Here is a 13,310-nt window from a genome sequence, read left to right as displayed (position 1 = left end):
CTTTCCCTAAAATAAAGTGAGATGTGGAGATTAAAATTTGAGCAGAAAATGAAATATATTATTAATTTCAACCTAGTTTCAAAAATATCAAGGTTGTCAAAGGTGAATATGTTTAAATTAACACATTCCAAGTATCTGGGGCTACTCCGAGTTACTGAAAATACAAGACTGAACTCGCTAATTTCTATCCATGTGAAATTGCTCATGGGCCCCTGAACCACTGACTGTTTCCTACTGAAAAGAGAGAACAAATGGTGTTACCCACACTAAGGAGAGGAGCTCCAGTGAGGCCCCAGTTCAGTCAACATGCAAGACTAAATCTACAAATCTAATAGTTGAATGTTTCTGTACAGAGAAGCGATAGTTGTTGTTTTAGTGGGATAAAAATAAACAGAACAAAATATTTTCTGTACAGAAATATCATGTCCCAAACTCTACTACAACTCTTGAGTTGTCTACTTATCTTTCTGTCAAGGTAGGAGTAAAACTTCACCTTGAAAGTAGGAAATTATTTGCATACCATCATATGAAGGCAATAGCTGTTCCCATGGATACATCGTTCCCAACATTTATTTGTGTACACTAATCTCTGTAGGATACTGTGGTTAGAATCAATTGGATTTTCGATACTTTCAAAGGCAACAGAATTCAGCTAGGTTAATTTACAGGATTTTTCCACAGTCCACTGCTTCCTTTCATCCTAACAAATTCAGGATATTAATGCACATTTGCTGAAATATAATTTTTGGAACAGCAGCATGGACCAAGATAAATACATTTGCTTGGTTTCACAATTTCATCTGTGCTTTATATTCTACATATCACGTATAAAGATCTACACTAAATAAAGTTACTGCTTTAAGCCACAGTGAAGAAGGTACTGCAGAAGTAAAAAAAAAAAGAACCCCAAACTTAAAATACTATGACCAAAGCTTCTTAAAATATTCATTAATCTACATTTGTAGCAAGTGAGCATTGTCTTAAGACAGGCTTTCTTAAACAATTGAAAACACTTCGGGCTAAAAACATTAGTGACAGATGTAAATACTCACTGTCAGGTGAACAATACTGAAAATCATTCACACGGGGGGGGTTTATGCTTATTTCATAATTTGGAGCCAATTTATTTGATTTCGACCTCAGTTCCATTTTCCCCATCTGCTGAATTCAACTTACATAGTCAAGAGGCTAAGACTTGTCAATTTATTTATTTATTCATTTTAAAGAAGAGAAGAGAGAGACTTCATCACATGCTCTTCAAGCTAGCAGGGACAGGGAAAATAGATTGCAGGGAGCATAAGGGAGGGGTGAGTGTTGTTCTGTGTGAACACTGGTTTTTGTAGGGGTTTTTTTGTTCTTTTTAAAAAGATTCTCCACTGGTTACCCATGCAAGATCTAAAAGGCCTCTCAGTCACTACTCAGTGAATGACTTAATTTAGTCCGTAAGTTCCTTCCCCAAAAAGACGAAAAAAAGTCATAAGGGCAGCAGAGGTTCTCTCTACAAGTCATATGCAACAGTGACCATCTCTCACCATGGGAGCTTTCAGTACCTCAACAGCTACAGGAGGAAAAAAAAGGACTCCACAGGGAAGGAAGAAAGTATTAAATTCATCAGTTATAGGAGCAACAAGATATTGCCCTCATGTACAACACTACCAGGCATCATTTGCAGGCTTTAGAAAAGCCACATACACATGCATCTTACTGTCATCCACAGCACTTGAGAAAATTCCTTGTGGAGGCTCACTAGTCAGTTTAATAGCACTTTGCTCCCAAAGGAATTTGGTTCCTACTAGTATCACGTTTAATAAACACTCTGGAAGAACAATCAACAAGTTTTCAATGGTATTGCAGACAGAAATTAGCAAAACTGCAGCCTACCTGTACTAATCCTGTCAAACAGCTTTATAAAGGATGCATCAAGTGGTCACTGTTCTCCATAAAGTGCGTTGTCCAAATGGCATTAGACATGTACAGAAGTGATCCACTGGAACTCATCATCTAACATTCCAACAAACATTAGTTGTTTAACTGTCTGTACTAAAATATGGTTTTACCTCCATAAGACTTCTGAAAACTGCTTTTTCTATAATGCATACATTTTTCTTGCCATTGTGCTGTCTAGGCTAAGACATGAGAAAGTCAGGTAAGACACAACCAAAAAAGACATGCACTAAATTCAAGACGCATTTCATCTACTAACTACAAGATTTGCTACCTTTTCCACAGAAATAAGATTGATTTAACATAATTTGTTATCAATTAGTCCATCTTTCAATCTCATCCCCTTTTTGGAACTACTTGGTAGCATTATTTAGAACTACTTACAAGTAATTCAATCTTTTCCTCGATATTTTCTCCAGAAACTAAAATTCTCTAATTCCCTACTCCACCTCCCCCTGTTCTGAAGAGAATTGGGCACTGGTTTTGCCCTTTCCTTGTCTTCTAGAGGATGTTATTTATCCAAAAGCTCTCAGTGACAGTCACTAATGGAATTACACTATAATGATCTCAGTGCTATGAATTCTATATTACAGTGTAATGATAAATAAAATACATGCAAACAACCCGAGCATCTTATTTATCTCTATATTCTTTAACCTCCTTCTTTTTCCTATTTTAAGCTGTGACCTTACTCTTTGATGCAGATAGTAGCTGTGCTTGCTTTTTGAGTGGTCTGAGATGCAATCACAATACATTAATCTTAAAAGCGCAGGCTCTCTAATTAATACTTTGAAATACAATTCTCTCTCTCATTCTCTCACCCCCCCAAAGTGAAATTCAATCAAAAGTCTCTTTTTGGAAACTCAGTAAACAGTGTTCTGAAGAGTTTGGTGTTATTAGATGTGTATATGAATTTTATTCTACTGCCATGTCACAGAAGATGAGAAAAAGACTGGAATGCAGAAGAGGAAAGTAGCAGCAGCAAACAAATGAGGAGGATCACCACATTAGAGAAAGCAAACTCTCCTATTGCTAGAACTGAAATCTATGCACAATACACAGAATCTAAGTCAGACTGCTTGTCATACAGCATGCCTGAACCCAGCAAAGTGAACTCTCCTAACATTTATATGATACATCCCTTAAGCCCTTCCCTTTTAGGTATTAGAACTGCAGAGCTAAGTGCTGAGGCGCATTCTCTACACAGTTATGAAAATACTTATCACTGTAAATCTTTCAGAACCTCAGGAATTTAGGAAAAAATATCCATCTGAGAGATGGAACAGACCACTGCAGAAGATGATATGGGGAAAAATAGCTCATGCAATTCAGTATTTTAAAACAATGGATTCAACTCTTAGCCCTTTTCTGTACGAACTTCATTTAGTGTGTTTTACTACTATGAGCAGACTTTGCTCTTTCCAGGCAGTAACCATGCTATGACAGAACCTAGCCCCATGGCTTGGGAAATCCAGCCTCAGTGTTTGCTGGAGATCCTGCTCCACCTTTCTGGAAGTCAGTATTTACAGTTATGTATATTTTTCTCTACAACTATTCAGTTTATTAACATTAAGCATTCAACTTTTGGGGGCCTTATTTTATATATTGCAAAAGATGTCGTTTGAGCAGAAGACTCCCTTACCCATAAGAGAACACAACAGGTGTAATTCAGCAAGCTTATATATACCTTTATTGTGTATATATTTATTGCATTTTAGTTTCTAAAAGCATAAACAAACATTAAAGCATAACAAAGATTCAACCAACTCATAGACTTCAGAAAATTACATCTTCTGAAAATCTATTTGGCTAATTGAGGGAAAATCCATCCTACATATCATTCTCCTGTATGAGAGGTTGTTATTCCAAAGCAGAAAGCAAACATTTCTCTCAATCTTCAATTTTCACAATTTCAGTAATAATATCTACCACATCTTTGCAGTGTGTTTTATATTCTTAAAGTGCTTTAATTCAATTCTTCATTCATTAAAGGCTCATCAGTAACATACACAGTGTGAAAAAAAATCTTTAAAAAGATCTTGAACATATGTTTCTGCTCTTTTATGCTGCAGCCTACTGTGAAACTGCTCAACTATGAAATCAGATATTTTAAAGGCTATTTAACATTGTGAATTTTTCACAGAACATCATCACAATTACTGAACACAAGATGCTTCTGTAACTGTGTTTAGTGGTCCTCAGGTTCACACCCCTACCTGCATAATCCAGAAGCATTCACTTCCTTACACTAATCTAAAGAAAAGTGAAGCCCAAGACTTACAAGGACATGGGAGTAATATTGCTAAGCAGAACGGATTTCCCTACTGTGTTTACAAAAAGACACGAGACACTATATTAAAAAAACCCTCATTACATCACAATCTCTCTCATGTACAATAGTGAGAAGAGTATTAGATTGATCAGATATAATTTGTTCTCAACAAATTGATGTTGGCTTTTATTTATCCATTATATTTTGGTGTGCTTCCAAAATGCTTTATTATTTTTCCAAGAACTGAAGTTATACTGACTATACATTTCCTAATTTTTTTCCCTTAGAGTCGCAAGTTTCTGGCACAAAGGTGCTTGAAATATTAAATAATTTTATCTTTTATCCTTGAAAATGTCTCCAAAATAAACATTTTTCTCTCTTCTTATTGCAAAGACTTTACATTAGTGAGTATGTAAAGTAAAATGCTATCACCTCCTATCTGGAGAGTGACCACTAAACTGTGTTCAACATATCACTTAAAACTGCTGAATTTTGGGGGAACCTTTGACGTCACATTAAAGATGTCTGTATGCATTCGAAAGAAAAAATTAAAATATGAAAAAAAAAAATCAATCAACTGGGCTTTTTTCTGTGATGTCATATACAACCTTCAGCCACATTAAAGCAACAGTCTATCTACATAGTACTGGGAGAGGAGAAGGGGACAAATAGGAGAAGAAAGTCATAGCTTTCCTGAGATGATGCTTATGTATGAGCACTAAAAGTCCTATATGAACAAATACAATTGCTCATTGTACAACAAATACATTAGCAATAATCATATCTATAGGACTGCTAAATTAGAATATAAAAGAAAATATAGAAAAGCAAATTGGGACCATCCTCTTGGCGGTACAAAGTGTTCCATTAAGAAACTCTCAAAATAAAACAAGCTAAAAAAAACCCCAAACTACATTTAAGTCACTACATTATATATAATCTGAACTTTCCTTCAAAACCAACAGCTTCATTTCAGTATCCTCGTCATGGTAATGTGAAAACTTTCAAAATAATGCGGAATTTTAATTCCCCATTATAACTTTGAGGAAGTTATATTTGAAATCAAGCTCAGTCCATGAACTAAAATACAACTGCAGCATTTGGCAACATAGGAAATGTGCCAAAATTTCTTGGAACATTCCCACTGTCATAATATTAAAGAAACTAAAAGTATCTACAATATGCAAATAGTATCAACCCAGCCAATGTTCTGCCTATGCTATTGTACCAATTCATTTGTGACTAATGAAAAATCCACTAATGAATAAAACATATATTCCAAAAATAAAATAGTTATAAATAAATTCTAAAAATACAATTACCCTTCTAAAATTGGTAGAGCATCTCCATTACATCTGGATGTAGCAGAAGTTAAATGTACTTGATCCAGAATTGTTTTTAAAGCAATTTTTTTCCAACGCTCTCTGAATATAGCACTACTTACTACTCTGTAAATAACAAAGTGTCTGAACTATCACTAGTAGAAAATGACTGCAAGTGTGGTGTTAGTAGAGATGAACAAAACCAGGGAGTGTCTGCTGCATTACCGTCACATTTGTGAAACCTTTCAAAAAGCTTTATTTTTATAAAGAAAAAATTTATATGAAATTGGAAAATAACAAAAAATAACCAGTAATCTTTACAGGCAGCTCAGCTGCAGCTTTTGGATCTACTAATATTTATGAAACCCCATGTTGCAGTACTGAACTTGCCACGCGCAAACTGTAGCCACAGAACCACCTATGTGAATGACGCATGAATAACCTTGAGTTCCTTAAACATTTTATGCTTATTTTGGATCAGACATATTCTCTGAATAAGTACAACAGTTTTCAAGAAAACCATACTTGTAGAGAGTCTTAGGTTGACGTCCTGGTATTAGATAAGTGTGACCATTTAAGATAATAAATGACAATGTACAAAAAATTAATTTAGAAAAAGAAGACTGGTACAACAGCATCTATTTTCACCAAATCAGGCCAAGTGAACTCCTTGTACCTCAATAATTTGAGTCTTATCTTTCCCTGTTCTTCATCATAGCATCAACCAATCATGTAGGCTGGTCCTCCAGGGGTCATCTAGTACTCAAAGTAGGTCCAGCTGCAGCTGGTTACTTAGGGGATTGTCCACTGAAGTTCTGAGTATCTCTAAGTATAGAGACTCCACAGCCTCTCTGGACAGCCTGTTTCAGTGTTTAATGACCCTCGAGCTGAGCCAAAAAGTTTCCTGTGTTCCTACATTTGTCCTTTGCCTCTCATTCTTTCACTGTGCATCTCTGACAAAAGCCTGGCATCATCTTCTCTGTGTTCTAGGTAAACACTTGCTAATCTGGCTGGGGATGAAGTTGACCTTCTTTGCAGCAAGAGCACACTGCTGATTCGTATTCAGCATCAGGAGCCCCAAGTATTTTTCTGCAAAGCTGCTTTCTAGCCAGTTTAGCACCAGCCTGTTCTGTTGTACAGGATTACTCCATTCCAGATGCAGGACCCTGCATTTGTCCTTGCTGAACTTCATGAGGTTCCTATCAGCCCATTTTTCCCGCTTGCAGCATCTTAGATCCTCTTATACATAAGAACTTTCATCAAATACACTTGACAAGGAGAAGAGGTTTAATGGTGTAAAACTGCAACACAAGATTTCATGGATGTGTCTTGCTTCAGGATTTCTATGCCAACAACAACAAAAATTCTGCTTTGTGATTAATAAGATTTCAGTGTTTGCTTCTATCCTGATGTTGTTCAGGTCACAAAGATTTAAAAAAAGGAAATCACTCCAGAAAATGCAATATCCTAGGACAAGGGATACCCAAGTCCAAGCTTAGAAACAACATTTCCTGGAAAAATTATTCTAGCACTGTTTGTTACAACAATGCTGGCACACTCCTTTGAAGAATCTCATAACTAGCTGTCATCAGACCCAGAACAAAAATCTGCTAGACTACAATTTTGATTTAATAGGGCAGAAGCTATGCTCCTAACAGAAAAGCAACACAAAATCACAAAAAAACCCAACCAGCTGAGCAGCTCAATATCACGCATGTACTAAGCTGTATTTGTAACCTTTCCTAAACTTTTAAAAGTAATTCTCTTCAGACTGTTAGGTTTCTTTTGGTGAAAGACATGTAGAAAATTTTATAACACAGATGTAATATATAAAATCTGGACTGAAAATAAAGATAAGAAAGATTGGACTTTAGCAAACACGACTAGAAAAAAGCTGAACCAGAACAACATGCACAAGAGACAAGAGCATAGAACCTTAAAGACTGCATTATTATTTATAAAATCCCACCAGCAGGCATTTACTGCATTTAAACACACTGGTAATTAGTTCAGTCTAGCAATGGAAAGTAATTAAGTCCAAAAAAGTATCTGAAAGTCTTCTGTGAAGGAACAGTTCTAACATCTATCTGAAGTTAATCAAAGAAGAAATCATCTCAGCACTGATGAAGAGTGAGGAGGAATGAATGATTCAGTGAACTGATGTAAATCAAAATCTTATAGCTGACTTAGTGTTTTTCAAATGGAAATGAGACTTTTTGTATCAAATTGATTTGGATTCCAGAGGCAAGCTGCTTGCCCTGTTTCTCTGAAAAGAATTGACTGAAATGCATGAAAAAAGAGAGTAACTTCATAACAGGGAAAGAAATCAGAAAGTGGCCTGCATCTGTAGGAAATCGGAATAAAATTCCCATCACTCATATCATACTTTTCCAAATCAGGTCCAAATATCAACATTACAACTGCAGTTCACAGGAGCTACAAGGAATCCTCTGTCCTTGAAATAATGCAATAATGAATATCTGGTATTTTTAAGGACTATAAGCATTCAGTTTGTCTTTACAGATACAATTTATTTAAGTAGTTAGAAATATTACATAACCCATAAGTCAGTAAGGAGAGAACCATTTATAAAGTTACTGTTTTGAAACTTGTTAAATATAATTTGTTATTGTTGTCATTGCCTAAAACATTAGAAATACCCTCTTTGAAATGAACCATTACAATCAACTTAATCCAGACTATTGTCCCATTACTGGACAGTTAAGTCAAAGAAACATTAGAAATTAAAGTATATTATTAATGTTACATATCTTTGAAGTTTGCTCTGTGATTTTATAAAATGAGATTTTCCCCACAGAAGTCCCTTCAAATGACTTAGGCAGATAAAATCTATTTTACTGCTATAAATCCCATTAAGAAGGTACCCATTCTGTTTAGAATTTGTAAGCACTACAGTCAAAATTAAATCCACTTGATTAGTAAGATTCTGTTATAGATGAGACTAGAAATGAGAAGGTTGCTGCAATGAAACTGAAAAAAAAAAAGACAAGTCTGACAAATTACTGACTTAGTAATTAAAGACCTTATGTACTACTACTACATCATATATATACAGCTCTTTTCCCCATTACAAAACCTGAATATTCTGGAAACATCAATATTCCGTAATTGTGTCACGTTTTACATTCCCAAACTACAACAGCTCCCTTCCAGCCATCATTGAATTTAAATACTTCTGGTACGACAAATGTTAGGAAAAATAAATTCTTAGAACATGGAAAAGAATCTTCTTTTCATGTGAACAATATTCACAAATTTCCTTGGCCACTTCCCCAGTTCATCTGAATAGGACTTCTGCTCTCCAGATATTCACATACAATGTACTTCTCACTTTTATGTAAGAGAAAACCCTCCTAGACAAGAACTGCTTGTAATTTTTGTAAGAATTTCTTTTGTGGTCTTACAAAAAAATATTGCAACTTTGCAAGAGTTAAACATTTAAAAATAAATTAAGTGGAAAAAATAAAATTGCATCTCTTCAGTTGACAAGGTACTATTTCAGGCCTAATCCTTCATTTATACACACACAGAGGTGTCCTGGTATGTACAGCCCCAATGAATGCTGCGCATGAATGCTGATAACATACGTAAAGGAGCGAAGAAATATAGCTGATGGAAGCACTTCAGTTTGTGAAGGAGACATGAGCAGAGACAGCATCCAGGAAATTAGCTGTTAAGGTCACAACAATCAAATCCCAAATCAAATTTACAACTGCATCTAAGAAACACAGGTTCAGTCTCAAGGTTTCATACTAGAATTTAAGTTTCTATATTCCTAATTAAGGTCCCACTCAGGGAAATAAAAAAATCACCTAATTAACTTTAAGCACAAACTTAAAATTGAGAATGAGGTACAAGCCTATCTTTAAATTAACCGTATGTATAAATGTTACCGGAGTCAGCCTTAAGAGGCTCTTCAAACCCTTTAATGGATGATCATGACAGAGCATAAAAATTATACATGTCATTCTACTCATCTGTGCAGTGTCTGACAACAGAAATTACATGTAATCGTGAAGTTAAAGATATTTCAGTCTTCTTAAATATCTTCAATTACCCTTAACTGCTGAGATTTTTTTTTAGCAAGGACACATTTCAAGAATTCTAACTTTGATTCTATAGATCTTATCTATATTTTTAGAAGAAATAATAAGCTATCTGTACTCAATAAAGAGAGGGCTATAATGCACTCTTATGTGACCTTTACCTGTTTCTACATCCGTTAAATGCAGCATGGAATCAAAGCCCCCACTGAGGATCCTTCTTCCACAAGACGACCACCGGGCAGCTCGAACAGCACAGGAGTGACAGGAGTATGTTTTTAAACAGCAGCCTGTATCTACGGCATCCCATACCTTAAAAAGAAGGATGAGGACAACTTTATAAAGAATCACAATATTTTTTTCCATATACTGATAACTAGCTACGGCAAATCATCGTGGCTGAGAAAGCTTTGCATTCTGAAGTCGTATCTGCTACGCTGTGAACGTCTGTTTGAAATAATTGCACGGTTGATTAGAATTAGGGCATTTTATTAACAAGGCACAAATCAGTAATAGATCTTTATGACTTGTATTATTTCTTGAAATGTCTATGTTGCTCTCAATAGCAATTCATGCTATACTCTCCCACACATAATTCTGTGCAGGGACGTATCCAAATAAATTTTCCTTCAAAATTTTTGTCTCTATCATATCTTGCTTTCCATTGAGTAAGAGGAACCCTAGCAGATTACAGCTTTCACATCTGCCTATAGATAGGTTATTATTGTATTTCTCACTCAGTTTTTAATTTTAACTAGAATTTTACCTTAACTTCACTGAGGAGGCAGATAAGAATATCATGCAGCAACATGGAGATTTCTAAGGACTGGTCTAAGTCTTCTCATTTTCCAGTTTCTTCTGGACAGAATTGATTTATGCTGAGCACTTCTGAAAATCCTATTCTATTAGTTATCCAATTTTTTAAAAGTATATACCAACTAATGTTTTCAGAACATAAATCATCCTGCTCATATTTAAAAAAAAAAAAAATACAGAGAAAGGCAACTGTTTCCAAATAATATATTTCAGAAAACAGAACTAGTCTGAATTACAATTTCAGTTACCAAATACAGTTCACAATAATCAAAAGCACATCCTTTTCATGGTGCTCTTTTGTCACCATCTTTTTTTAAGATAAAATTAGAAGTTCAGCAACAAATGACCCATATAGAAATCCAGTACGCTTACTTCTGTGATAGAAGGCTAAATATCAAACCTATTTTCCCTATGAATATTCTGCTTTAGTAAAAGCTAGATTATAAAATATCTTACGATTGTATGATAGAATATAATACCTGTTGAGTTGTCTAATAAAATGGATAACAAATACTATAACCATACCAGTAAATCCTACATTTTATTACTTCTAATATTAGTAGTACAAAATAAATCAACACTTTGATAGTGCTTCATGATAGTTTTATTGCAGTTTTAGTAAACCCAAGACAGTTTATTTTAAGCCACCATTTTACTTCATGGTACTTCTCTTGCAATTAGTCATTTTCATCCTGCAAAAACTTGCAGGATGAAAATAACACTGCCTAAGAGCTTAGAAGGTTACTCTGAATTTTGTCTATTCTAACCAATTTCTCAATTCTAACATTGTTTATATAATGCTGGGAACAGACTAGGCAATCAACAGAATACCAAAAAATTACTTTTTTTAACGTGAGATGAAATTCAACCTTCATGTATGTCAACACAAGAGCGCTGAACTTAGTAACAAAATAAAATTGACTGTATGTGCATTTTAAAGGATGTTAAAAATAAAAACAACTCGTTAAATCAGAAAATATAAGTAGATGCTTGCTTTCTTGTGGCAACAGCACAATTCACAATACAGGAGAATTTAAGGGGGGAGAAAAAAGGAAGACTTTTGGTAATGTATTTTTATCTTTAATTATATTTTCTTCTTACTGGACAAAATAGACTCACTGACAATATCATTATTATATAGCCCATACTCAGAAGACAACATTCCTTTATAGAAAATTATTTCATCAAAGTATCTTCTAGCATGGAGCACAGTTCTGCAATGCATAGCAACCAATTATCATTAATTATTTGAATAGTCAGTTAAGACTGGAACCGTGATGGCCATACCATAAGTATTCTACCCTATCCACAAGAAAAGAAATTCGGAAAATTTTAATATTAAACTGCTTTTGAAAGTAAGTTTCTCTGCTTTAATGAGTTTTAATGATCATTTCAAGCTTCACAATTAAAAAGGGGTTAATTGTGTCTTGGAGGGCTTTTAATATGAGTAAGCTAATGAATGAATCAAGATGAAAGGAAACACAGGTTGTACATGCTTCAGGTATTCGTCTGTCATGTTTTAGTGATTAAGTATGAAAACTCAATTTTCAGAAGAAAGATAAAGCAAAGCAAGTTCAACAGCACTTCTGAGTTCCTGCTTGAACTTGATTAAAAAAAAAGCACTGTATAAATGGAAAAAGTGCACCCCTAAAGCTGCACATTTCCCTCCATTATGTGAAATGGAATAAACGATTGACTCTTGTAGACCACTGAGCACGCACAAGGGACGAGTTACTGAATACTATATTTCTCTCGACTGTTACACTTGCCATCAGCTCTCTTTGCTCAGGTAATGGCAGTGTTGCAATGCCTCTGGAATTAGAGCCACATGGGCAAGGCAGTCTTGACTGAGGAAATTCACTTAGTTTATTGCCAATTAATGCAAATTTTTAATTACAGATTCAGGTATTGAGGAAAAAAGAGAAGAGTTAAACAAGCACCTTCCTTCCCCAGGCCCCACTTCTGTCCAGTGCTTCTCCTCCCCCTCCTCCTACTCCAGCTTCACCTGTTTTCACCAGTGTTATGCTCAGTCCCATCCCTTCAATGAGACAACGGCCATCGCAGGAGGCTAGGATCAAGACCTAGAGGTTTCTTGTTGCCTCTCCTTGCACCTTACTCTCTTCATCCTCTGCTCTTTGATTGTTATTGCTCCTCTGCTCCCTCTCTCCAAGTGCACACCTCTTCCCCGGTCTCCCCCCATCACCTTCTGTGTGTCCTCACGTTTCCTCACGTGTCCTTGTGGCTGCCCCCTTTCTTCAATATACATGAAGAGAGACACCACGTGTTCATCTGAAGTTTTGGCACACAGTGAGATGTTTTTCATTCGTTTCAGAGCAAGCTGGAACCAGCTGCAGATCTCTTCCCACCCCTGCAGTCCCTGCTACCAAACCCCACAGTTAATGCCCAGTGTAAGCCATCAAGTTTAGATGGAAGCGTTAGGATAGACGTCCACCAAGATACGGTCCAATACAGATTCACTGGAGCCCACAAGTGTGCTTTTCAATAATGCTGAGAGGTGCCACTTCTGCTGTGGCTTCACAGTTTAATGGAAAGAGAAGTCAAACACGGCAGCAGAAGAGGATGGCAGACCCTGTCCTGCTGTGCAGTGGCAATGCTCTGCAAGCTTCATCCAGGCGCATTCAATCTTAGGTATGGTTCCATAAGGCCTACTTGGGATTTTCCTTCAAGTCTCACATCTGGTGAATTTAGCTTAGTGTAGTTTTGATACATTAGCGTGTGCCCTGCTGCAAGGAGGATACATTGCAGTGCATCCCCAGAAGAACAATTTCAGAGTCTTAAGTTTCAATATTCATCTTCCAGAAGAAAAGGGAAGCTCTACTTGCTATCTGCAAGAAGTGGTATTTGATATTTACAGTTAGCTCTTCAGCAATC

The 13,310-nt window shown here is 35.8% G+C and overlaps 1 protein-coding gene across 1 annotated transcript in view; it reads right to left on the bottom strand.

The window, feature by feature from the left end:
* The window catches only part of WDR25 (WD repeat domain 25), a 31,624-nt gene extending 18,883 nt beyond the window's left edge, over positions 1-12,741 (bottom strand). Inside the window, exons 1-3 of the mRNA XM_010288989.1 lie at positions 12,535-12,741; positions 9,767-9,914; positions 6,337-6,361 (exon numbers count right to left, since the gene is read on the bottom strand). Coding sequence (XP_010287291.1) covers positions 6,337-6,361; positions 9,767-9,914; positions 12,535-12,741 — 380 coding nt within the window. The remainder of the gene's footprint in view (positions 1-6,336; positions 6,362-9,766; positions 9,915-12,534) is intronic.
* Between the last annotated feature and the right edge of the window lie 569 nt (positions 12,742-13,310).

Source organism: Phaethon lepturus, unplaced genomic scaffold (assembly GCF_000687285.1).
Source record: "Phaethon lepturus isolate BGI_N335 unplaced genomic scaffold, ASM68728v1 scaffold10306, whole genome shotgun sequence".
In the NCBI taxonomy this organism is placed as follows: domain Eukaryota; kingdom Metazoa; phylum Chordata; class Aves; order Phaethontiformes; family Phaethontidae; genus Phaethon; species Phaethon lepturus.
The sequence above is the reverse complement of the archived record's forward strand: the minus strand, read 5'-3'. Positions and strand labels throughout refer to the sequence as shown.